The sequence below is a fragment of the Oncorhynchus mykiss genome, chromosome 25, assembly GCF_013265735.2.
Source record: "Oncorhynchus mykiss isolate Arlee chromosome 25, USDA_OmykA_1.1, whole genome shotgun sequence".
Classification (NCBI taxonomy): Eukaryota; Metazoa; Chordata; class Actinopteri; order Salmoniformes; family Salmonidae; genus Oncorhynchus; species Oncorhynchus mykiss.
In genome coordinates this window covers 46,455,957-46,481,832 of record NC_048589.1, presented here as the reverse complement: position 1 = coordinate 46,481,832, position 25,876 = coordinate 46,455,957, and the positions used below count along the sequence as shown (strand labels likewise).

Sequence of the window (25,876 nt, the reverse complement as noted above, 5' to 3'; positions counted from 1 at the left end):
TACTGTAGACGCTGAGTGGACTGAACCTACTGTAGACGCTGAGTGGACTGAACCTACTGTAGACGCTGAGTGGACTGAACCTACTGTAGACGCTGAGTGGACTGAACCTACTGTAGACGCTGAGTGGACTGAACCTACAGTAGACGCTGAGTGGACTGAACCTACTGTAGACGCTGAGTGGACTGAACGTACTGTAGACGCTGAGTGGACTGAACGTACTGTAGACGCTGAGTGGACTGAACGTACTGTAGACGCTGAGTGGACTGAACGTACTGTAGACGCTGAGTGGACTGAACGTACTGTAGACGCTGAGTGGACTGAACGTACTGTAGACGCTGAGTGGACTGAACGTACTGTAGACGCTGAGTGGACTGAACGTACTGTAGACGCTGAGTGGACTGAACGTACTGTAGACGCTGAGTGGACTGAACGTACTGTAGACGCTGAGTGGACTGAACGTACTGTAGACGCTGAGTGGACTGAACGTACTGTAGACGCTGAGTGGACTGAACGTACTGTAGACGCTGAGTGGACTGAACGTACTGTAGACGCTGAGTGGACTGAACCTACAGTAGACGCTGAGTGGACTGAACCTACTGTAGACGCTGAATGGACTGAACCTACTGTAGACGCTGAGTGGACTGAACCTACTGTAGACGCTGAGTGGACTGAACCTACTGTAGACGCTGAGTGGACTGAACCTACTGTAGACGTTGAGTTTACTGAACGTACTGTAGACGCTGAGTGGACTAAATCTACTTTAGATGTTGAGTGGACTAAACCTACTGTGGACTGAACCTACTGTAGACGCTGAGTGGACTGAACGTACTGTAGACGCTGAGTGGACTAAATCTACTTTAGATGTTGAGTGGACTAAACCTACTGTGGACTGAACGTACTGTAGACGCTGAGTGTACTGAACGTACTGTAGACGCTGAGTGGACTGAACGTACTGTAGACGCTGAGTGGACTGAACCTACAGTAGACGCTGAGTGGACTGAACCTACTGTAGACGCTGAGTGTACTGAACGTACTGTAGACGCTGAGTGGACTGAACCTACTGTAGACGCTGAGTGGACTGAACCTACTGTAGATGCTGAGTGGACTGAACGTACTGTAGACGCTGAGTGGACTGAACGTACTGTAGACGCTGAGTGGACTGAACGTACTGTAGACGCTGAGTGGACTGAACCTACTGTAGACGCTGAGTGGACTGAACCTACTGTAGACGCTGAGTGGATTAAATCTACTTGAGATGTTGAGTGGACTAAACCTACTGTGGACTGAACGTACTGTAGACGCTGAGTGGACTAAATCTACTTTAGATGTTGAGTGGACTAAACCTACTGTGGACTGAACGTACTGTAGACGCTGAGTGGACTGAACGTACTGTAGACGCTGAGTGGACTGAACCTACTGTAGACGCTGAGTGGACTGAACCTACTGTAGACGCTGAGTGGACTGAACCTACTGTAGACGCTGAGTGGACTGAACGTACTGTAGACGCTGAGTGGACTGAACCTACTGTAGACGCTGAGTGGACTGAACCTACTGTAGACGCTGAGTGGACTGAACCTACTGTAGACGCTGAGTGGACTGAACCTACAGTAGACGCTGAGTGGGCTGAACCTACTGTAGACGCTGAGTGGACTGAACCTACTGTAGACGCTGAGTGGACTGAACCTACTGTAGACGCTGAGTGGACTGAACGTACTGTAGACGCTGAGTGGACTGAACGTACTGTAGACGCTGAGTGGACTGAACCTACAGTAGACGCTGAGTGGACTGAACCTACTGTAGACGCTGAGTGGACTGAACCTACTGTAGACGCTGAGTGGACTGAACCTACTGTAGACGCTGAGTGGACTGAACCTACTGTAGACGCTGAGTGGACTGAACGTACTGTAGACGCTGAGTGTACTGAACGTACTGTAGACGCTGAGTGGACTGAACGTACTGTAGACGCTGAGTGGACTGAACCTACTGTAGACGCTGAGTGGACTGAACCTACTGTAGACGCTGAGTGGACTGAACCTACTGTAGACGCTGAGTGGACTGAACCTACTGTAGACGCTGAGTGGACTGAACCTACTGTAGACGCTGAGTGGACTGAACCTACAGTAGACGCTGAGTGGACTGAACCTACTGTAGACGCTGAGTGGATTAAATCTACTTGAGATGTTGAGTGGACTAAACCTTACTGTGGACTGAACGTACTGTAGACGCTGAGTGGACTGAACCTACTGTAGACGCTGGGTGGACTGAACCCACTGTAGACGCTGAGTGGACTGAACCCACTGTAGACGCTGATTGGACTGTATTTTACCCCTTTTTTCTCCCCAATTTCGACCTTCTCTCTTCACTGCTACTCCCCAACGGGCTGGGGAGGAAAAGGTCGAAACATGACCCGCCAAATCGCGCCTCACCACCCACTTAACCCGGAAGCCAGCCACACCAATGATGTCGGAGGAAACCAAGTTAAACTGACGACCGAGGTCAGCCTGCAGGCGCCCGGCCCGCCAGAGCATGATGATGATGGCCAAACCCTCCCCTCACCCGGACAAACCCTCCCCTCACCTGGACAAACCCTCCCCTCACCTGGACAAACCCTCCCCTCACCCGGCCAAACTCTCCCCTCACCCGGCCAAACCCTCCCCTCACCCGGCCAAACCCTCCCCTCACCCGGACAAACCCTCCCCTCACCCGGACAAACCCTCCCCTCACCCGGACAACGCTGGGCCAAACCCTCCCCTCACCCGGCCAAACCCTCCCCTCACCCGGCCAAACCCTCCCCTCACCCGGCCAAACCCTCCCCTCACCCGGACAAACCCTCCCCTCACCCGGACAACGCTGGGCCAAACCCTCCCCTCACCCGGACAAACCCTCCCCTCACCCGGCCAAACCCTCCCCTCACCCGGACAAACCCTCCCCTCACCCGGACAACGCTGGGCCAAACCCTCCCCTCACCCGGCCAAACCCTCCCCTCACCCGGACAAACCCTCCCCTCACCCGGACAAAACCTCCCCTCACCCGGACAACGCTGGGCCAAACCCTCCCCTCACCCGGCCAAACCCTCCCATCACCCGGCCAAACCCTCTAAGGTGTGGGCTTGGCTGTATAGTCATACTGGACCGGCTATATAAACAGTTTGACTTGCTAGTAGGTCTACCTGGCAACTGTAGGTCAAACACACCGTGTGGGCAGGAGAGACCGTTGTGGTAGCAACACTGTTCAAAAGGCACTTTTGTAGAAACGTCCTGACAGAATCAGTCTGGCTGGGAGGATTGTTGTTTTTCATTCTGCTTTTTAATATTTGTATTGTCTGATATCTCTTTGCTCTTGAAGTCTCTTTCACAGGCTGTCCTAAGTAGGACCCTATTCCCTATATAGTGCCATTTGGGACCTACACTGTTCTGTCTATCAGATCTATAAATAGCGTCAGCCCTCTATGGCGATCTCACTATGATCTGCAGTTTCTGGGCAGCTTACAGTTCTCAGAAGACTGAGAAAAGAAAGTCACCTCACTGGGCTGTGTTGCCATAGTTAAGGGGGTTGATTAGACTGGGCTGTGTTGCCATAGTTAAGGGGGTTGACTGGGCTGTGTTGCCATAGACTGGGCTGTGTTGCCATAGTTAAGGGGGTTGACTAGACTGGGCTGTGTTGTCATAGTTAAGGGGGTTGATTAGACTGGGCTGTGTTGCCATAGACTGGGCTGTGTTGCCATAGTTAAGGGGGTTGATTAGACTGGGCTGTGTTGCCATAGTTAAGGGGGTTGACTAGACTGGGCTGTGTTGCCATAGTTAAGGGGGTTGACTAGACTGGGCTGTGTTGCCATAGACTGGGCTGTGTTGCCATAGTTAAGGGGGTTGATTAGACTGGGCTGTGTTGCCATAGACTGGGCTGTGTTGCCATAGTTAAGGGGGTTGATTAGACTGGGCTGTGTTGCCATAGACTGGGCTGTGTTGTCATAGTTAAGGGGGTTGACTAGACTGGGCTGTGTTGCCATAGTTAAGGGGGTTGATTAGACTGGGCTGTGTTGCCATAGACTGGGATGTGTTGCCATAGTTAAGGGGGTTGATTAGACTGGGCTGTGTTGCCATAGTTAAGGGGGTTGACTAGACTGGGCTGTGTTGTCATAGTTAAGGGGGTTGATTAGACTGGGCTGTGTTGCCATAGACTGGGCTGTGTTGCCATAGTTAAGGGGGTTGATTAGACTGGGCTGTGTTGCCATAGTTAAGGGGGTTGACTAGACTGGGCTGTGTTGCCATAGTTAAGGGGGTTGACTAGACTGGGCTGTGTTGCCATAGACTGGGCTGTGTTGCCATAGTTAAGGGGGTTGATTAGACTGGGCTGTGTTGCCATAGACTGGGCTGTGTTGCCATAGTTAAGGGGGTTGATTAGACTGGGCTGTGTTGCCATAGACTGGGCTGTGTTGTCATAGTTAAGGGGGTTGACTAGACTGGGCTGTGTTGCCATAGTTAAGGGGGTTGACTAGACTGGGCTGTGTTGTCATAGTTAAGGGGGTTGATTAGACTGGGCTGTGTTGTCATAGTTAAGGGGGTTGATTAGACTGGGCTGTGTTGCCATAGACTGGGATGTGTTGCCATAGTTAAGGGGGTTGATTAGACTGGGCTGTGTTGCCATAGTTAAGGGGGTAGACTAGACTGGGCTGTGTTGTCATAGTTAAGGGGGTTGATTAGCCTGGGCTGTGTTGCCATAGTTAAGGGGGTTGATTAGACTGGGCTGTGTTGCCATAGTTAAGGGGGTTGATTAGACTGGGCTGTGTTGCCATAGACTGGGCTGTGTTGTCATAGTTAAGGGGGTTGATTAGACTGGGCTGTGTTGTCATAGTTAAGGGGGTTGATTAGACTGGGCTGTGTTGTCATAGTTAAGGGGGTTGATTAGACTGGGCTGTGTTGCCATAGTTAAGGGGGTTGATTAGACTGGGCTGTGTTGCCATAGACTGGGCTGTGTTGTCATAGTTAAGGGGGTTGACTAGACTGGGCTGTGTTGTCATAGTTAAGGGGGTTGATTAGACTGGGCTGTGTTGCCATAGTTAAGGGGGTTGATTAGACTGGGCTGTGTTGCCATAGACTGGGCTGTGTTGCCATAGTTAAGGGGGTTGACTAGACTGGGCTGTGTTGCCATAGTTAAGGGGGTTGATTAGACTGAGCTGTTTTAGAGCTGTGGTGGCAGGATGACCCTGCTCCATAGGACTGTCAGGAGGTGTTGTTTTAGAGCTGTGGTGGTAGGATGACCCTGCTCCATAGGACTGTCAGGAGGTGTTGGTTTAGAGTTGTGGTGGCAGGATGACCCTGCTCCATAGGACTGTCAGGAGGTGTTGGTTTAGAGTTGTGGTGGTAGGATGACCCTGCTCCATAGGACTGTCAGGAGGTGTTGTTTTAGAGCTGTGGTGGTAGGATGACCCTGCTCCATAGGACTGTCAGGAGGTGTTGTTTTAGAGCTGTGGTGGTAGGATGACCCTGCTCCATAGGACTGTCAGGAGGTGTTGTTTTAGAGCTGTGGTGGTAGGATGACCCTGCTCCATAGGACTGTCAGGTGTTGTTTTAGAGTTGTGGTGGTAGGATGACCCTGCTCCATAGGACTGTCAGGAGGTGTTGGTTTAGAGGAACTCTGAGCCGCTGCCAGTAGCTGGCCGGCTCCTACAGCTTACTGCTTAGCAACAGCCAATCAGCCGGTCTGAGTTGGGGAAACTTGTTGGCCAATTACGTCGAAGGACGGGGATAGTGCTTGAGTTGAGGAAGAACAGTAGGCAAGTGAAGGGGGTTGAGGAGAGAGGGGAGGAGGTGTGAGAGGAGGGGAGGAGGTTTGAGAGGAGAGGGGGTTTGAGAGGGGAGGAGGAGAGAGGGGGTTTGAGAGGAGAGGGGGTTGAGGAGAGAGGGGAGGAGAGGGAGAGCTGGTTTAAGAGAAGATTGGGAGGAGAAGAGTGGGAAGGAGGTTTGGGAGCAGAGGGGGTAAGGAGTTGAGGAGGGGAGATTTCATGTCATTGTTTTCTTTGTCTCACTAGATTGTTCTGTAACCGGGGAAATTGTTCTGTAACCGGGGAAATTGTTCTGTAACCGGGGAAATAGTTCTGTATCCGGGACGATTGTTGGTGTATAAATACAACTTCTGACCAAAATGAAGGTCCTGTCATTGAGTAAATGTGTGGCTCGCTGTCTTCTCTCTCCCAACTCCTCCGTGAGGAGGCTCGCTGTCTTCTCTCTCCCAACTCCTCCGCGAGGAGGCTCGCTGTCTTCTCTCTCCCAACTCCTCCGTGAGGAGGCTCGCTGTCTTCTCTCTCCCAACTCCTCTGCGAGGAGACTCGCTGTCTTCTCTCTCCCAACTCCTCTGCGAGGAGGCTCGCTGTCTTCTCTCTCCCAACTCCTCCGTGAGGAGGCTCGCTGTCTTCTCTCTCCCAACTCCTCTGCGAGGAGACTCGCTGTCTTCTCTCTCCCAACTCCTCCGCGAGGAGGCTCGCTGTCTTCTCTCTCCCAACTCCTCCGTGAGGAGGCTCGCTGTCTTCTCTCTCCCAACTCCTCTGCGAGGAGGCTCGCTGTCTTCTCTCTCCCAACTCCTCTGCGAGGAGACTCGCTGTCTTCTCTCTCCCAACTCCTCTGCGAGGAGGCTCGCTGTCTTCTCTCTCCCAACTCCTCCACGATGAGGCTTCTCTTAAGAAATAGTAGCATACTCAGCTGAGGAGAAAATATTGTTTTAAGTTGTAACTAAATTGTCATCTATAGTCATTGAATAGTTGTTTTCAGTAGTTTAGTTGTCAAGTTTATACTGTGACACATGAAGTAGCAGTCCTTGACATGGTTCTAAAACACACCCTAAAACAGACTGTTCCAGTAGAACCATCACACCCTAAAACAGACTGTTCCAGTAGAACCATCACACCCTAAAACAGACTGTTCCAGTAGAACCATCACACCCTAAAACAGACTGTTCCAGTAGAACCATCACACCCTAAACAGACTGTTCCAGTAGAACCATCACACCCTAAAACAGACTGTTCCAGTAGAACCATCACACCCTAAAACAGACTGTTCCAGTAGAACCATCACACCCTAAACAGACTGTTCCAGTAGAACCATCACACCCTAAAACAGACTGTTCCAGTAGAACCATCACACCCTAAAACAGACTGTTCCAGTAGAACCATCACACCCTAAAACAGACTACTCCAGTTGAACTAGTGCCAGTAATATCCTTATAACAGGTTGGACTGATGAATAATTCATGATCAATGACGGTGTTATTAAACTCTGCTGTTGAAGTACATTATTTCATTAATATATTAGTCGCTGTGGACCCATCCTGCACCACTGCAGTATTGGGTGGGGTAGAGGGGAAAGGTGGGGTAGGGGGAAAGGTGGGGTAGGCGATGGATGGAGGGAGGGAGGTAGACAACAGGAGGGAGGGAAACAGAGGGAGGGAGGGAGGTAGACAGTCGTTAGGACCATGATGCCATGTTGTTCTGTACATCGCTCCTCACTGCTTAGCAACAACCAATCAGCACCACAGACCAAGACCAGGTACTGACAAATCAGTGGGCTGGAGCATGGTGCTACAGAGTTTGGATTTCACCACATGTGAGGAGAGTAGTGAAGAGAACAGGGGAGGAGAGAGATGGAGAGAGGAGAGGAGAGAGATGGAGAGAGGACAGGAGATGAGAGTGATGGCGAGAAGAGAAGAGAGGAGAGTGATAAAGAGGACAGGGGAGGAGAGTGATGGAGAGGACGGGAGGAGAGTGATGGAGAGGACAGGGGAGGAGAGTGATTGAGAGGACAGGGGAGGAGAGTGATTGAGAGGACAGGGGAGGAGAGTGATGGAGAGGACAGGGGAGGAGAGTGATGGAGAGAGGAGAGGAGAGTTCTCTCCTATCCTCTCTCGATCCCGCAGGTCAAGAAGCCGGATGTGGAGGTTCTGGGCTGGCGTGGTTACACATGGTCTGTGGTTGTGAGGCCGGTTGGACGTTCTACCAAATTATCTAAAACAACTTTGGAGGTGGCTTATGGTAGAGAAATGAACATTATATTATCTGGCAACAGATCCAGTGAACATTCCTGCAGTCAGCATGACAATTGCACACTCCCTCAAAACTTGAGACATCTGTGGTATTGTGTTGTGTGACAAAACTGCACATTTTAGAGTGGCCTTTCATTGCCCCCCGCACAAGGTGCACCTACCTGTGTAATGATCATGCTGTTTACTCGGCAGGTAGCCTAGTGGTTAGAGCGTTGGGCCAGTAACTAAAAGGTTCAGATCAAATCCCCGTTCTGCCCCTGAACAGGCAGTTAACCCACTGTTCCTAGGCCGTCATTGTAAATAAGAATTCTTTAATAACTGACTTGCCTGGTTAAATAAAGGTGAAATAAATCAGCTTCTTGATATGGCACACCTGTCAAGTGGATGGATTATCTTTCGAAGGTGAAATGCTCACTAACAGGGATATAAACACATTTGTGCAAAACATTATAGAGAAATGAGCTTTTTGTGTGTATGGAACATTTCTGGGGTATTTTATTTCAGCTCATGAACATGGGACCAACACTTTACATGTTGCATTTTATATATTTGTTCAGTGTAGTTTTAGTGGAGCTCTTTTTTTCTGCATTCTCTCTCTGTCTCTCTGTCTCTGTCTCTCTCTCTCTCTCTCTCTGTCTCTGTCTCTCTGTCTCTCTGTCTCTCTCTCTGTCTCTCTCTGCAGCCATAACTTTCTCCAGGTGCTCCCCATGTTGCTATATTTTCATTGTGCAGGGCGCGGCTCTCCTCTTCTGCTGTCTGTCTGGTCGGGGAGGGCAGAGGAGGGAATGGAGCAGAACAGCAACACACCAGCATGTAACCAGGGCTACTTGCTGTTGCATGGTTACAACCAGACACTCTCTCTCATTTGCTCAGAACCTGAAGAGGTGCTCCTTGATTGGCTAAGTGAGGAGCGGAGTTGTGGTGTGATTGGTTGTGGCTGGAGGCAGGCTGCTGTGATTGGTCTAGATGAATGATAGGGGCTCCTTGGAGACTGTGCCAGTGTAAACATCCTGGGTACTATTCTTCAATGGAGCTGAAGACTGTTCAGCCCGAGCTCTCATGAACTGCTCTCTCTGCGTTCCTGTTAAACAGCGAGCCCTAGCTCTCATGAACTGCTCTCTCTGTGTGTGTCTCTGTTTACCAGCTCTGGTCTGTCTGTGTGGACACTTGACGTCTCTCTGAGGACCTCTGTTCTGTGTTTCTGTGGAGAGGAGCGTGGCTAATTGGCTGTGTTGGCACAGACGGCACTATTGTGAAACTTGGGAAATAGTACTGTGAGGGGCAGTTCTCATTCAATACTGTATGTAGTGACCAATATTATTAGTTCCTCCTGACGTTGTGCCCCCCCCACGGGCCCTAGTCAAAGGGGCAGTTCTCATTCAATACTGTATGTAGTGACCAATATTATTAGTTCATCCTGACGTTGTGCCCCCCCCACGGGCCCTAGTCAAAGGGGCAGTTCTCATTCAATACTGTATGTAGTGACCAATATTATTAGTTCATCCTGACGTTGTGCCCCCCCCCACGGGCCCTAGTCAAAGGGGCAGTTCTCATTCAATACTGTATGTAGTGACCAATATTATTAGTTCATCCTGACGTTGTGCCCCCCCCACGGGCCCTAGTCAAAGGGGCAGTTCTCATTCAATACTGTATGTAGTGACCAATATTATTAGTTCATCCTGACGTTGTGCCCCCCCCCACGGGCCCTAGTCAAAGGGGCAGTTCTCATTCAATACTGTATGTAGTGACTAATATTATTAGTTCATCCTGATGTTGTGTCCCCCCCCCCACGGGCCCTAGTCAAAGGGGCAGTTCTCATTCAATACTGTATGTAGTGACCAATATTATTAGTTCATCCTGACGTTGTGTCCCCCCCCCCCACGGGCCCTAGTCAAAGGGGCAGTTCTCATTCAATACTGTATGTAGTGACCAATATTATTAGTTCATCCTGATGTTGTGCCCCCCCCCACGGGCCCTAGTCAAAGGGGCAGTAGGTAGGCTAGCTGTTAAGAGCATTGGGACAGTATAGGGCCAGTAGTGGCGCAGCGGTCTAAGGCACTGCATATCAGTGCTAGATGCGTCACTACAGACCCTGGTTCGATTCCAGGCTGTATCACAGCCGGCCGTGAATGGAAGTCCCATAGGGACGTCGTTAGGGTTTGGCCGTTCGTAGGCCGTCATTGTAAATAATTTGTTCCTAACTGACTTGCCTAGTTAAATAAAGGTTCAATAAAATAAATACTAATTTAAAAAAGTAACAGAAAGTTTGCTGGTTCAAATCCCAGAGCCGACAAGGTGAAAAACCTATTGATGTGCCTTTTGAGCAAGACTCTTTTTGAGCGTCTGCTAAATGACTTCCATGTAAATATCAACAGTAGGTCACTCACTATATAGGGACATTTGGGACACGGTCTTCTTCTCTGTTCTATATTCAGTGTCTAAGGGGGGCGTGGCCTGCACAGTCACCCCGTCCAGCTTCCTGTGTCTCAGAATGCCTACTGCTTAGCAACAACCAATCAGCCTAATATTTTTGGCAGCGTTGTGCAGCCAATCGTGCACGTGAAAGCAAGCTTGTTTGGTGCTGGAGCGTTATGATTGGCTGAGAAGAAAACTGTTGATCTGCTGCTCTAGACAGCGTGGTGGTGGTATAAATGAAAACAGATTGTGAGAGTTGATTAAAAAGAAAACATGTGTTAGCCTAATTATGTAAAGCAGTCCTGTGTCAGCTTTGTGGATAATAATGTCTTATCAGCACCAGATTGGTTCAATGTACATGTTCAAGGGGAATCACTGTATGCTGTTGAAAAATGTAAACAGTGTGCTGAGTGGATAGGGCTGTTTCCTACTTCACTTAAATGTCTCCTCTCCTAGCTGTCTGTAGAGCAGGCGTTTGTATACAAATATATATAAATAAAGCAGATCAATAAGAACGGCCACTGGACAGTTGTCCGGGAGAAGAAACAAATCCCATTATGAAATAAATATTTTTTGCCTATTAATTAATAACACCCCAATGGATGGAAATACATTTGACCATGCTTATTGGTCTATAGGTCATTTGCATAATTTAGTGGAATTAAATTGCGTGTGTAGTTTCCTTAGTCATTAAGACTCTTATTGATCACAAGTCACAGGATATACAGCCTAGTTTGAGTGGTTAATCTGTCAGACTGCTACTGCTCCTGCTGCTGAGAGAGAGCTGGCTCTACGGCTCTTCCTGCTGAGAGAGAGCTGGCTCTACGGCTCTTCCTGCTGAGAGAGAGCTGGCTCTACGGCTCTTCCTGCTGACAGAGAGCTGGCTCTACGGCTCTTCCTGCTGAGAGAGAGCTGCTGCTACCGCTCCTCCTGCTGAGAGAGAGCTGACGCTACGGCTCCTCCTGCTGACAGAGAGCTGCTACTACGGCTCCTCCTGCTGACAGAGAGCTGCTACTACGGCTCCTCCTGCTGACAGAGAGCTGCTACTACGGCTCCTCCTGCTGACAGAGAGCTACCTCTACTGCTCCTCCTGCTGACAGAGAGCTGCCTCTACGGCTCCTCCTGCTGACAGAGAGCTGCTACTACGGCTCCTCCTGCTGACAGAGAGCTGCTACTACGGCTCCTCCTGCTGAGAGAGAGCTGCTACTACGGCTCCTCCTGCTGACAGAGAGCTGCTACTACGGCTCCTCCTGCTGACAGAGAGCTGCCTCTACTGCTCCTCCTGCTGACAGAGAGCTGCCTCTACTGATCCTCCTGCTGACAGAGAGCTGCCTCTACTGCTCCTCCTGCTGAGAGAGAGCTGCCTCTACGGCTCCTCCTGCTGAGAGAGAGCTGCCTCTACGGCTCCTCCTGCTGAGAGAGAGCTGCTGCTACGGCTCCTCCAATCATTGCGCAACAATTCTAAATGCAATCTTATATTTAAAACCATTTTGATGGCCACGATTTAAAAATAGCTACTATTTTTATTTCTCAACTGGTTATCGAAGCTTGTTCCCCATTAGCCTTTCAAGTGCCTAGCCTGCCTACCGTTGCCTATCAGCATGGCAAACACCACTTTGAAATGAGCTGAAGGCAGTATGCATTTTGAAAACATGCTTAACTGGTTGAAATCTTAATATGTTACTTCATATTATGACGCATGTCTTAACTTGCTTCAAAGTTGCAAAGCCAAAATGTATTTCTAGAAACGCGGTGGCAATTATTTTATAAAGACTTGCCTTTGAAACCATTTGCTTTTTTCTCTCATTTTCTATTGGTTTTCAACTTTCTTTCATTGTCCAGCAGCCAAAGGCACAATCCTAGTCATATTAGCATCCCATGCTAGTTGTTGATAATTCTAGTCATATTAGCATCCCATGCTAGTTGTTGATAATCCTAGTCATATTAGCATCTCTTGCTAGTTGTTGATAATTCTAGTCATATTAGCATCCCATGCTAGTTGTTGATAATCCTAGTCATATTAGCATATCTTGCTAGTTGTTGATAATCCTAGTCATATTAGCATCCCATGCTAGTTGTTGATAATCCTAGTCATATTAGCATCTCTTGCTAGTTGTTGATAATTCTAGTCATATTAGCATCCCATGCTAGTTGTTGATAATCCTAGTCAAATTAGCATCTCTTGCTAGTTGTTGATAATCCTAGTCATATTAGCATCCCATGCTAGTTGTTGATAATCCTAGTCATATTAGCATCTCTTGCTAGTTGTTGATAATTCTAGTCATATTAGCATCCCATGCTAGTTGTTGATAATCCTAGTCATATTAGCATCTCTTGCTAGTTGTTGATAATCCTAGTCATATTAGCATCCCATGCTAGTTGTTGATAATCCTAGTCATATTAGCATCTCTTGCTAGTTGTTGATAATCCTAGTCATATTAGCATCGCTTGCTAGTTGTTGATAATCCTAGTCATATTAGCATCCCATGCTAGTTGTTGATAATTCTAGTCATATTAGCATCTCTTGCTAGTTGTTGATAATTCTAGTCATATTAGCATCTCTTGCTAGTTGTTGATAATTCTAGTCATATTAGCATCTCTTGCTAGTTGTTGATAATCCTAGTCATATTAGCATCTCTTGCTAGTTGTTGATAATCCTAGTCATATTAGCAACCCATGCTAGTTGATGATAATCCTAGTCATATTAGCATCTCTTGCTAGTTGTTGATAATTCTAGTCATATTAGCATCTCTTGCTAGTTGATGATAATCCTAGTCATATTAGCATCGCTTGCTAGTTGTTGATAATCCTAGTCATATTAGCATCTCTTGCTAGTTAATGATAATCCTAGTCATATCAGCATCCCATGCTAGTTGTTGATAATCCTAGTCATATTAGCATCTCTTGCTAGTTGATGATAATCCTAGTCATATTAGCATCTCTTGCTAGTTGATGATAATCCTAGTCATATTAGCATCTCTTGCTAGTTAATGATAATCCTAGTCATATCAACATCCCATGCTAGTTGTTGATAATCCTAGTCATATTAGCATCTCTTGCTAGTTAATGATAATCCTAGTCATATTAGCATCTCTTGCTAGTTGATGATAATCCTTGTCATATTAGCATGCCATGCTAGTTGATAATAATCCTAGTCATATTAGCAACCCATGCTAGTTGATGATAATCCTAGTCATATTAGCATCTCTTGCTAGTTGATTATAATCCTAGTCATATTAGCATCCCATGCTAGTTGATGATAATCCTAGTCATATCAGCATCCCATGCTAGTTGATGATAATCCTAGTCATATCAGCATCCCATGCTAGTTGTTCCATCTTTCAATCTTCCATCTTTCATCTTTCTAATGGATATTGTCATCTGTCACATGAGACCGCCACCATGTGCCGTGTGCTTTTTATAACTGCGTTGTCCTGCTAATTGCATTATGGAACTAACGTGTTTAAGCTAAACTTTCTGATCTGTTGCATCAGCCTCAATGCTTTTTAAAAGTTATTTTATTGTACTGGTTGTATGAATTTGGGATCTATCGTCTTGTTTGGAATAGGCTATTTCTTAGGTGAACTTTTCTACCATGGTGGGATGGTAATTGACACAGGCTAGTGATGTTGCTGTTCTTTCCTCATCTTGTCGGCTGAGGAAAAGTAAATGCGGACAGTGATTCTAACATCTTCATAGTGCTCATCATAATTCAGTCAGAAGGACGGACGCCGTTGCATCCTCGACTTGGATGTTCTGTTATTCTGAGCACCGTGGGTGGACGCCCTAATCAGGTTATTCTGAGCACCGTGGGTGGACGCCCTAATCAGGTTACTCTGAGCACCGTGGGTGGACGCCCTAATCAGGTTACTCTGAGCACCGTGGGTGGACGCCCTAATCAGGTTACTCTGAGCACTGTGGGTGGACGCCCTAATCAGGTTATTCTGAGCACCGTGGGTGGACGCCCCTAATCAGGTTACTCTGAGCACCGTGGGTGGACACCCTAATCAGGTTACTCTGAGCACCGTGGGTGGACGCCCTAATCAGGTTACTCTGAGCACCGTGGGTGGATGCCCTAATCAGGTTACCCTGAGCACCGTGGGTGGACACCCTAATCAGGTTACTCTGAGCACCATGGGTGGACGCCCTAATCAGGTTACTCTGAGCACCGTGGGTGGACGCCCTAATCAGGTTACTCTGAGCACCGTGGGTGGACGCCCTAATCAGGTTACTCTGAGCACCGTGGGTGGACGCCCTAATCAGGTTATTCTGAGCACCGTGGGTGGACGCCCCTAATCAGGTTACTCTGAGCACCGTGGGTGGACACCCTAATCAGGTTACTCTGAGCACCGTGGGTGGACGCCCTAATCAGGTTACTCTGAGCACCGTGGGTGGATGCCCTAATCAGGTTACCCTGAGCACCGTGGGTGGACACCCTAATCAGGTTACTCTGAGCACCATGGGTGGACGCCCTAATCAGGTTACTCTGAGCACCGTGGGTGGACGCCCTAATCAGGTTACTCTGAGCACCGTGGGTGGACGCCCTAATCAGGTTACTCTGAGCACCGTGGGTGGACGCCCTAATCAGGTTACTCTGAGCACCATGGGTGGACGCCCTAATCAGGTTATTCTGAGCACCGTGGGTGGACGCCCTAATCAGGTTATTCTGAGCACCGTGGGTGGACGCCCTAATCAGGTTACCCTGAGCACCGTGGGTGGACGCCCTAATCAGGTTACCCTGAGCACCGTGGGTGGACGCCCTAATCAGGTTATTCTGAGCACCGTGGGTGGACGCCCTAATCAGGTTATTCTGAGCACCGTGGGTGGACGCCCTAATCAGGTTATTCTGAGCACCGTGGGTGGACGCCCTAATCAGGTTACTCTGAGCACCGTGGGTGGACGCCCTAATCAGGTTACCCTGAGCACCGTGGGTGGACGCCCTAATCAGGTTATTCTGAGCACCGTGGGTGGACGCCCTAATCAGGTTACTCTGAGCACCGTGGGTGGACGCCCTAATCAGGTTACACACCCAATGCATATGGGTCCGGTACATTTTTTTCAAATGTCCGTTAAATGAAAATGCTGCCGGTCAAATGCCCTGTACCACATTTTAATGAACTAATGAAACCCTGCTGTAGAGTACCAGAAGTAGACCAGGGAACTAATGAAACCCTGCTGTGTGTTTTTAAACAGACAGCCTTACCCAGAGGGTGTGTTTTAAACAGACAGCCTTACCCAGAGAGGGTGCACTGGTCTAGCTGCAGGCTACTCTTCATGCTATGTGTGTGTGTGTGTGTGTGTGTGTGTGTGTGTGTGTGTGTGTGTGTGTGTGTGGTAAGGGAGGGCTGTATCTGCAGAGACCCATTGACTCACACTTATCTGACTTATAGGTGGATAAATCCCCTGCTCCGCTGATCTAATAGGTGGATAAATCCCCTGCTCCGCTGATCTAATAGGTGGATAAGCCCCTGCTCCGCTGATCTCTGACTAATAGGTGGATAAATCCCCTGCTCCACTGATCTAATAGGTGGATAAATCCCCTGCTCCGCTGATCTAATAGGTGGATAAGCCCCTGCTCCGCTGATCTCTGACTAATAGGTGGATAAATCCCCTGCTCCACTGATCTAATAGGTGGATAAATCCCCTGCTCCGCTGATCTAATAGGTGGATAAGCCCCTGCTCCGCTGATCTCTGACTAATAGGTGGATAAATCCCCTGCTCCACTGATCTAATAGGTGGATAAATCCCCTGCTTCACTGATCTAATAGGTGGATAAATCCCCTGCTCCACTGATCTAATAGGTGGATAAATCCCCTGCTCCGCTGATCTAATAGGTGGATAAATCCCCTGCTCCGCTGATCTAATAGGTGGATAAATCCCCTGCTCCGCTGATCTAATAGGTGGCTAAATCCCCTGCTCTGTTGATGCTGTGTGACTACAGGCGGCGTAGGTATTAACCCCACGGTCTTCCCTTTTTCCCCAGCTCTCTGGTGATCATCAGTACTCTGGACGGTCGTATCTCAGCTCTAGACCCCTACAACCAGGGACGCAAACAGTGGGACCTAGACGTAGGGTCAGGATGTCTGGTCTCATCCAGCCTCAGCAAACCAGAGGTAACCTATGACATAACATATAACCTATGACATAACCTATAACATATAGCCTATTACATATAACCAATGACAACCTATGACCTAACCTATAGCTTATGACATAACGTATATCCTGTGACATACAACCTATGACATAGGCTATATGCTATAGGTTATGACATAACATATAACCTATGACATAACATATAGCCTATGACATAACATATAGCCTATGACATAACATATAACCTATGACCTAACCTGTGATGTAACCTATGACATAACACCTGTGACACAACATATCACCTGTGTCATAACATATCACCTGTAACCTGTGACATACAGTATAACATGTGGCATAACCTGTGACATAACCTATGACATAACATATGACCTATAACCTGTGATTTAACCTATAACCTGTGACATAACATATGACCTATAACCTGTGACATAACATATGACCTATAACCTGTGACATAACATATGACCTATAACCTGTGACATAACATATGACCTATAACCTGTGACATAACATATAACCTTAGAAAAGATGGCGCCGAAGAACATGGCTGAAGTTTTACATTCTCCCAACTAATTGTGCTATTTTGTTATTTTTCCGTTTTGTGTAACTTACTTTTTTACTCATTGTGTAAATGTTGCTGCTACCGTCTCTTATGACCGAAAATAACTTCTGGACATCAGAACAGTGATTACTCACTGTGGACTGGAAGAAACCTTTTCCTTTAACGAGTCGGACGAGAAGGATATCCTGCTTTCACTGGAACAGGCCCAGGTCCACGCCTTTCACTGGAACAGGCCCAGATCCACGCCTTTCACTGGAACAGGCCCAGATCCACGCCTTTCACTGGAACAGGCCCAGGTCCACGCCTTTCACTGGAACAGGCCCAGATCCACGCCTTTCACTGGAACAGGCCCAGGTCCACGCCTTTCACTGGAACAGGCCCAGGTCCACGCCTTTCACTGGAACAGGCCCAGGTCCACGCCTTTCACTGGAACAGGCCCAGGTCCACGCCTTTCACTGGAACAGGCCCAGGTCCACGCCTTTCACTGGAACAGGCCCAGGTCCACGCCTTTCACTGGAACAGGCCCAGATCCACGCCTTTCACTGGAACAGGCCCAGATACACGCCTTTCACTGGAACAGGCCCAGGTCCACGCCTTTCACTGGAACAGGCCCAGGTCCACGCCTTTCACTGGAACAGGCCCAGGTCCACGCCTTTCACTGGAACAGGCCCAGGTCCACGCCTTTCACTGGAACAGGCCCAGGTCCACGCCTTTCACTGGAACAGGCCCAGGTCCACGCCTTTCACTGGAACAGGCCCAGGTCCACGCCTTTCACTGGAACAGGCCCAGGTCCACGCCTTTCACTGGAACAGGCCCAGGTCCACGCCTTTCACTGGAACAGGCCCATGTCCACGCCTTTCACTGGAACAGGCCCAGGTCCACGCCTTTCACTGGAACAGGCCCAGATCCACGCCTTTCACTGGAACAGGCCCAGATCCACGCCTTTCACTGGAACAGGCCCAGGTCCACGCCTTTCACTGGAACAGGCCCAGGTCCACGCCTTTCACTGGAACAGGCCCAGGTCCACGCCTTTCACTGGAACAGGCCCAGATCCACACCTTTCACTGGAACAGGCCCAGATCCACGCCTTTCACTGGAACAGGCCCAGGTCCACGCCTTTCACTGGAACAGGCCCAGGTCCACGCCTTTCACTGGAACAGGCCCAGGTCCACGCCTTTCACTGGAACAGGCCCAGATCCACGCCTTTCACTGGAACAGGCCCAGGTCCACGCCTTTCACTGGAACAGGCCCAGGTCCACGCCTTTCACTGGAACAGGCCCAGGTCCACGCCTTTCACTGGAACAGGCCCAGGTCCACGCCTTTCACTGGAACAGGCCCAGATCCACGCCTTCTGCGTGAAGAAAAGACGCCAGAAAAGAGGCCGCAGATCAGGCAGCCTTCTGAGAATCCGGAGGCGAGCGAGTAAACTCCCATTGCCTTCCATTCTTCTCACTAACATGCAATCATTGGACAATAAAATGGACAACCTTTGATTTAAGACTATCCTACAAACGGGACGTTTTAAAAACTGTAACATCTTATGTTTCACCAAGACGTGGCTGAACGACGATATGGACAATATAGAGCTAGCAGGATTTTCCATGCACCGGCAGAACAGAGCCGCAACCTCTGGTAAGACGAGGGGTGGGGGTGTGTCTTTTTGGTCAATAACAGCTGGTGCGCGATGTCTAATATTAAAGAAGTCTCAATGTATTGCTCGCCTGAGGTAGAGTACCTTATAATAAACATTTACCCCACACAGAGATGCATACAAAGCTCTCCCCCGTCCTCCATTCAACTGTGAGAGACGGAATCTGAAACAAAAATCCAGAAAATCACTTTGTATGATTATTAAGTAATTCATTTGCATTTTATTGCATGACATAAGTATTTGATACATAAGAAAAGCAGAACTTAATATTTACACTACATAACCCCACGCACTACATAACCCCACACGCACTACATAACCACACGCACTACATAACCACACGCACTACATAACCATAGACTACATAACCATACACTACATAACCCCACACACTACATAACCATACACATGTAATATAACCTATAACATAAACAATATGTACATAATATAACCTATAACATACAAACAGTATGTACACAACATACAGTGCCTTGCGAAAGTATTCGGCCCCCTTGAACTTTGCGACCTTTTGCCACATTTCAGAATTCAAACATAAAGATAAAAACTGTATTTTTTTGTGAAGAATCAACAACAAGTGGGACACAATCATGAAGTGGAACGACATTTATTGGATATTTCAAACTTTTTTAACAAATCAAAAACTGAAAAATTGGGCGTGCAAAATTATTCAGCCCCCTTAAGTTAATACTTTGTAGCGCCACCCTTTGCTGCGATTACAGCTGTAAGTTGCTTGGGGTATGTCTCTATCAGTTTTGCACATCGAGAGACTGACATTTTTTCCCATTCCTCCTTGCAAAACAGCTCGAGCTCAGTGAGGTTGGATGGAGAGCATTTGTGAACAGCAGTTTTCAATTCTTTCCACAGATACTCGATTGGATTCAGGTCTGGACTTTGACTTGGCCATTCTAACACCTGGATATGTTTATTTTTGAACCATTCCATTGTAGATTTTGCTTTATGTTTTGGATCATTGTCTTGTTGGAAGACAAATCTCCGTCCCAGTCTCAGGTCTTTTGCAGACTCCATCAGGTTTTCTTCCAGAATGGTCCTGTATTTGGCTCCATCCATCTTCCCATCAATTTTAACCATCTTCCCTGTCCCTGCTGAAGAAAAGCAGGCCCAAACCATGATGCTGCCACCACCATGTTTGACAGTGGGGATGGTGGGTTCAGCTGTGTTGCTTTTACGCCAAACGTTTTGCATTGTTGCCAAAAGTTTAATTTTGGTTTCATCTGACCAGAGCACTTTCTTCCACATGTTTGGTGTGTCTCCCAGGTGGCTTGTGGCAAACTTTAAACAACACTTTTTATGGATATCTTTAAGAAATGGCTTTCTTCTTGCCACTCTTCCATGAAGGCCAGATTTGTGCAATATACGACTGATTGTTGTCCTATGGACAGAGTCTCCCACCTCAGCTGTAGATCTCTGCAGTTCATCCAGAGTGATCATGGGCCTCTTGGCTGCATCTCTGATCAGTCTTCTCCTTGTACGAGCTGAAAGTTTAGAGGGACGGCCAGGTCTTGGTAGATTTGCAGTGGTCTGATACTCCTTCCATTTCAATATTATCGCTTGCACAGTGCTCCTTGGGATGTTTAAAGCTTGGGAAATCTTTTTGTATCCAAATCCGGCTTTAAACTTCTTCACAACAGTATCTCGGACCTGCCTGGTGTGTTCCTTGTTCTTCATGAGGCTCTCTGCGCTTTTAACTGACCTCTGAGACTATCACAGTGCAGGTGCATTTATACGGAGACTTGATTACACACAGGTGGATTGTATTTATCATCATTAGTCATTTAGGTCAACATTGGATCATTCAGAGATCCTCACTGAACTTCTGGAGAGAGTTTGCTGCACTGAAAGTAAAGGGGCTGAATAATTTTGCACGCCCAATTTTTCAGTTTTTGATTTGTTAAAAAAGTTTGAAATATCCAATAAATGTCGTTCCACTTCATGATTGTGTCCCACTTGTTGTTGATTCTTCACAAAAAAATACAGTTTTATATCTTTATGTTTGAAGCCTGAAATGTGGCAAAAGGTCGCAAAGTTCAAGGGGGCCGAATACTTTCGCAAGGCACTGTATATAATATAACCTATAACATACAAACAGTATGTACATAACATATATAATATAACCTATAACATACAAACAGTGGGACCTAAATGAAGACATAGGGTCAGGATGTCTGGTCTCATCCAGCCTGAGCAAACCACGGAGTGTACAAAGCATTAGGACAGACTGACCAGGTGAATCCAGGTGAAAGCTCCCTTGTTGATGTCATTTGTTAAATCCACTTCAATCAGTGTAGATGAAGGGGAGGAGACAGGTTAAAGAAGGACTGTTAAGCCTTGAGACAACATGTGTGACATTCACCCCCATGTTCAGACATTCACCCCCATGTTCAGACATTCACCCCGATGTTCAGACATTCACCCCCATGTTCAGACATTCACCCCCATGTTCAGACATTCACCCCCATGTTATACTATCTGTTGTGGGGACTTGTGGCTGTTAAGTTCCCAGAAGGATAGAAGAACAGACACAGGCACACACACACACACACGCACACAGGCACGCATAGGCACACACACACACAAAAGACACACACACAGAGACACACAAAAACAGGCTTACGCCTACACAGAAACAGTTGAAAGGCTATAGAGTGAAGAGTAGCCTGCAGCTATACCAGTGGGCTTACCCAGAGGGTGTGTATTTAAGTCTGTTTTAAAAACACACCCTCTGGGTAAGGCTGTCTGTTTAAAACACACCCTCTGGGTAAGGCAGTCTGTTTAAAACACACCCTCTGGGTAAGGCAGTCTGTTTAAAACACACCTTCTCTGGGTAAGGCTGTCTGTTTAAAACACACCCTCTGGGTAAGGCTGTCTGTTTAAAACACACCCTCTGGGTAAGGCTGTCTGTTTAAAACACACCCTCTGGGTAAGGCTGTCTGTTTAAAACACACCCTCTGGGTAAGGCTGTCTGTTTAAAACACACCCTCTGGGTAAGGCTGTCTGTTTAAAAACACACCCTCTGGGTAAGGCTGTCTGTTTAAAAACACACCCTCTGGGTAAGGCTGTCTGTTTAAAAACACACCCTCTGGGTAAGGCTGTCTGTTTAAAACACACCCTCTGGGTAAGGCTGTCTGTTTAAAACACACCCTCTGGGTAAGGCTGTCTGTTTAAAACACACCCTCTGGGTAAGGCTGTCTGTTTAAAAACACACCCTCTGGGTAAGGCTGTCTGTTTAAAACACACCCTCTGGGTAAGGCTGTCTGTTTAAAAACACACCCTCTGGGTAAGGCTGTCTGTTTAAAACACACCCTCTGGGTAAGGCTGTCTGTTTAAAACACACCCTCTGGGTAAGGCTGTCTCTAAGTAGTGGACTGTTTGACAAGGGGCCCGGTGTGACGAGGGGCCCAGTGTGACGAGGGGCCCAGTGTGACGAGGGGCCCGGTGTGACGAGGGGCCCGGTGTGACGAGGGGCCCAGTGTGACGAGGGACCCAGTGTGACGAGGGGCCCGGTGTGACGCCCTAGGAATACCATTGTATCTCATGTTATTGTTCTACATTCAAAAGCCTAAATGTCCACAAGCTGCAGAGGGAGGAGTGTGGTTGTGCATGTCGGTCTGTCAGACAGTCATTGTGAATAAGAATTTGTTCTCAACGGACCTGCCTGGTAAAATAAAGCGACAAAAAAATATGGGTGAGGGGACGTAGAGAATTTGCCAGCGTTAATGTGTTGACACGAGAGCATCTCATACCTTCTCACCCGTTCAATTCCCCAGCTCCCTGGGATGCCCGACTGCAAGGGATCCATCGCTTTGATTGTCTCAGAGCCCCAGCTGGCCCCTCCCCCAGCCCCAAAGCTATGCAACAGTACGGTGTGATAGGCGGTCGGCACAGTGTCCCTCAACAGTACAATGTGATAAGCGGTCGGCACGGTGTCCCTCAGGCACCAGTCTGCTTGGTGATTAGGGGGGTTGCCCCCGCACCATTGGTTGTTAGGGCCGTGCAGGGAGGAGCAGTCACCTATAGGAGCACACAGAATATTGAGGAGAGAGAGATGGGGAGGGTACCAACTAGAATATTGCGGAGAGAGGGACAGGGAGGGGATGAACTAGAATGTTGTGGAGAGAGAGAGACGGGGAGGGGATCAACTAGAATGTTGAGGAGAGACGGGGAGGGGATCAACTAGAATGTTGAGGAGAGAGAGAGACGGGGAGGGGATCAACTAGAATGTTGAGGAGAGAGAGAGAGAGACAGGGAGGGGATCAACTAGAATGTTGAGGAGAGAGACGGGGAGGGGATCAACTAGAATGTTTAGGAGAGACGGGGAGGGGATCAACTAGAATGTTGAGGAGAGAGAGAGACTGGGAGGGGATCAACTAGAATGTTGAGGAGAGAGAGAGACTGGGAGGGGATCTACTAGAATGTTGAGTAGAGAGAGACGGGGATCAACTGGAATGTTGAGGAGAGAGAGAGAGACGGGGAGGGGATCAACTAGAATGTTGAGGAGAGAGAGACAGGGAGGGGATCAACTAGAATGTTGAGGAGAGACGGGAGGGGATCAACTAGAATGTTGGGGAGAGAGAGAGACTGGGAGGGGATCAACTAGAATGTTGGGGAGAGAGCGAGAGATGGGGAGGGGATCAACTAGAATGTTGAGGAGAGAGAGAGAGACGGGGAGGGGATCAACTAGAATGTTGAGGAGAGAGAGAGACGGGGAGGGGATCAACTAGAATGTTGAGGAGAGAGAGACGGGGAGGGGATCAACTAGAATGTTGAGGAGAGAGGGACAGGGAGGGGATCAACTAGAATGTTGAAGAGAGAGAGACGGGGAGGGGATCAACTAGAATGTTAAGGAGAGAGAGAGAGACGGGGAGGGGATCAACTAGAATGTTGAGGAGAGAGAGAGAGACAGGGAGGGGATCAACTAGAATGTTGAGGAGAGACGGGGAGGGGATCAACTAGAATGTTGAGGAGAGAGAGAGTGGGAGGGGATCTACTAGAATGTTGAGTAGAGAGAGACAGGGATCAACTGGAATGTTGAGGAGAGAGAGAGAGACGGGGAGGGGATCAACTAGAATGTTGAGGAGAGAGAGACAGGGAGGGGATCAACTAGAATGTTGAGGAGAGACGGGGAGGGGATCAACTAGAATGTTGAGGAGAGAGAGACAGGGAGGGGATCAACTAGAATGTTGAGAGAGAGACGGGGAGGGGATCAACTAGAATGTTGAGGAGAGAGAGACGGGGAGGGGATCAACTAGAATTTTGGGGAGAGACTGGGAGGGGATCAACTAGAATGTTGAAGAGAGAGAGACTGGGAGGGTATAAACTAGAATGTTGAGGAGAGAGAGAGAGACGGAGGGGATCAACTAGAATGTTGAGGAGAGAGAGAGACGGGGAGGGGATCAACTAGAATGATGAGGAGAGAGAGAGACGGGGAGGGGATCAACTAGAATGTTGAGGAGAGAGAGAGAGACGGGGAGGGGATCAACTAGAATGTTGAGGAGAGAGAGACGGGGAGGGGATCAACTAGAATGTTGAGGAGGGGAGGGGAGGGGAGGGGATCAACTAGAATGTTGAGGAGAGAGAGACGGGGAGTGGATCAACTAGAATGTTGAGGAGAGAGAGAGAGAGGGGATCACCTAGAATGTTGAGGAGAGAGAGAGACGGGGAGGGGATCAACTAGAATGTTGAGGAGAGAGAGAGAGAGGGGATCAACTAGAATGTTGAGGAGAGAGAGACGGGGAGGGGATCAACTAGAATGTTGAGGAGAGAGAGACGGGGAGTGGATCAACTAGAATGTTGAGGAGAGAGAGAGAGAGGGGATCACCTAGAATGTTGAGGAGAGAGAGACGGGGAGGGGATCAACTAGAATGTTGAGGAGAGACGGGGAGGGGATCAACTAGAATGTTGAGGAGAGAGACGGGGAGGGGATCAACTAGAATTTTGAGGAGAGAGAGAGAGACGGGGAGGGGATCAACTCGAATGTTGAGGAGAGAGAGCGAGATGGGGAGGGGGATCAACTAGAATGTTGAGGAGAGAAAGAGACAGGGAGGGGATCAACTAGAATGTTGAGAGAGAGACTGGGAGGGGATCAACTAGAATGTTGAGGAGAGAGAGAGAGAGAGACTTGGAGGGGATCAACTAGAATGTTGAGGAGAGAGACGGGAAGGGGATCAACTAGAATGTTGAGGAGAGAGAGAGAGGGGATCAACTAGAATGTTGAGGAGAGAGAGAGTGACGGGGAGGGGATCAACTAGAATGTTGAGGAGAGATGGGGAGGGGATCAACTAGAATGTTGAGGAGAGAGAGAGAGTGAGACTGGGAGGGGATCAACTAGAATGTTGAGGAGAGATGGGGAGGGGATCAACTAGAATGTTAAGGAGAGAGAGAGAGACTGGGAGGGGATCAACTAGAATGTTGAGGAGAGAGAGAGAGATGGAGGGGATCAAGTAGAATGTTGAGGAGAGAGAGAGAGACGGGGAGGGGATCAACTAGAATGTTGAGGAGAGAGAGAGAGACGGGGAGGGGATCAACTAGAATGTTGAGGAGAGAGAGACGGGGAGGGGATCAACTAGAATGTTGAGGAGAGAGAGAGACGGGGAGGGGATCAACTAGAATGTTGAGGAGAGAGAGAGACGGGGAGGGGATCAACTAGAATGTTGAGGAGAGAGAGACGAGGAGGAGATCAACTAGAATGTTGAGGAGAGAGACGGGGAGGGGATCAACTAGAATGTTGAGGAGAGAGGGCGAGACGGGGAGGGGATCAACTAGAATGTTGAGGAGAGAGAGACGGGGAGGGGATCAAGTAGAATGTTGAGGGGAGAGAGACGGGGAGATGATCAACTAGAATGTTGAGGAGAGAGCGAGAGATGCGGAGGGGATCAACTAGAATGTTGAGGAGAGAGACAGGGAGGGGAGGGGATCAACTAGAATGTTGAGGAGAGAGAGAGAGACGGGGAGATGATCAACTAGAATGTTGAGGAGAGATGCGGAGGGGATCAACTAGAATGTTGAGGAGAGAGAGAGAGATGGAGGGGATCAAGTAGAATGTTGAGGAGAGAGAGAGAGAC

General features: G+C 48.4%; 1 protein-coding gene across 3 annotated transcripts in view; it reads left to right on the top strand.

Annotated features, from left to right (window-relative positions):
* eif2ak3 (eukaryotic translation initiation factor 2-alpha kinase 3) overlaps window positions 1-25,876 on the top strand; it is an 81,345-nt gene that overhangs the window by 11,343 nt on the left and 44,126 nt on the right. For all 3 annotated transcript variants that reach the window (XR_005039514.1, XR_005039513.1, XM_036962473.1), the window contains exon 2: window positions 16,430-16,559. Coding sequence is in view for 1 of the 3 variants with exons in the window: in XM_036962473.1 (XP_036818368.1) it covers window positions 16,430-16,559 (130 nt within the window). In the remaining 2 variants the exon portion in view is untranslated. The remainder of the gene's footprint in view (window positions 1-16,429; window positions 16,560-25,876) is intronic.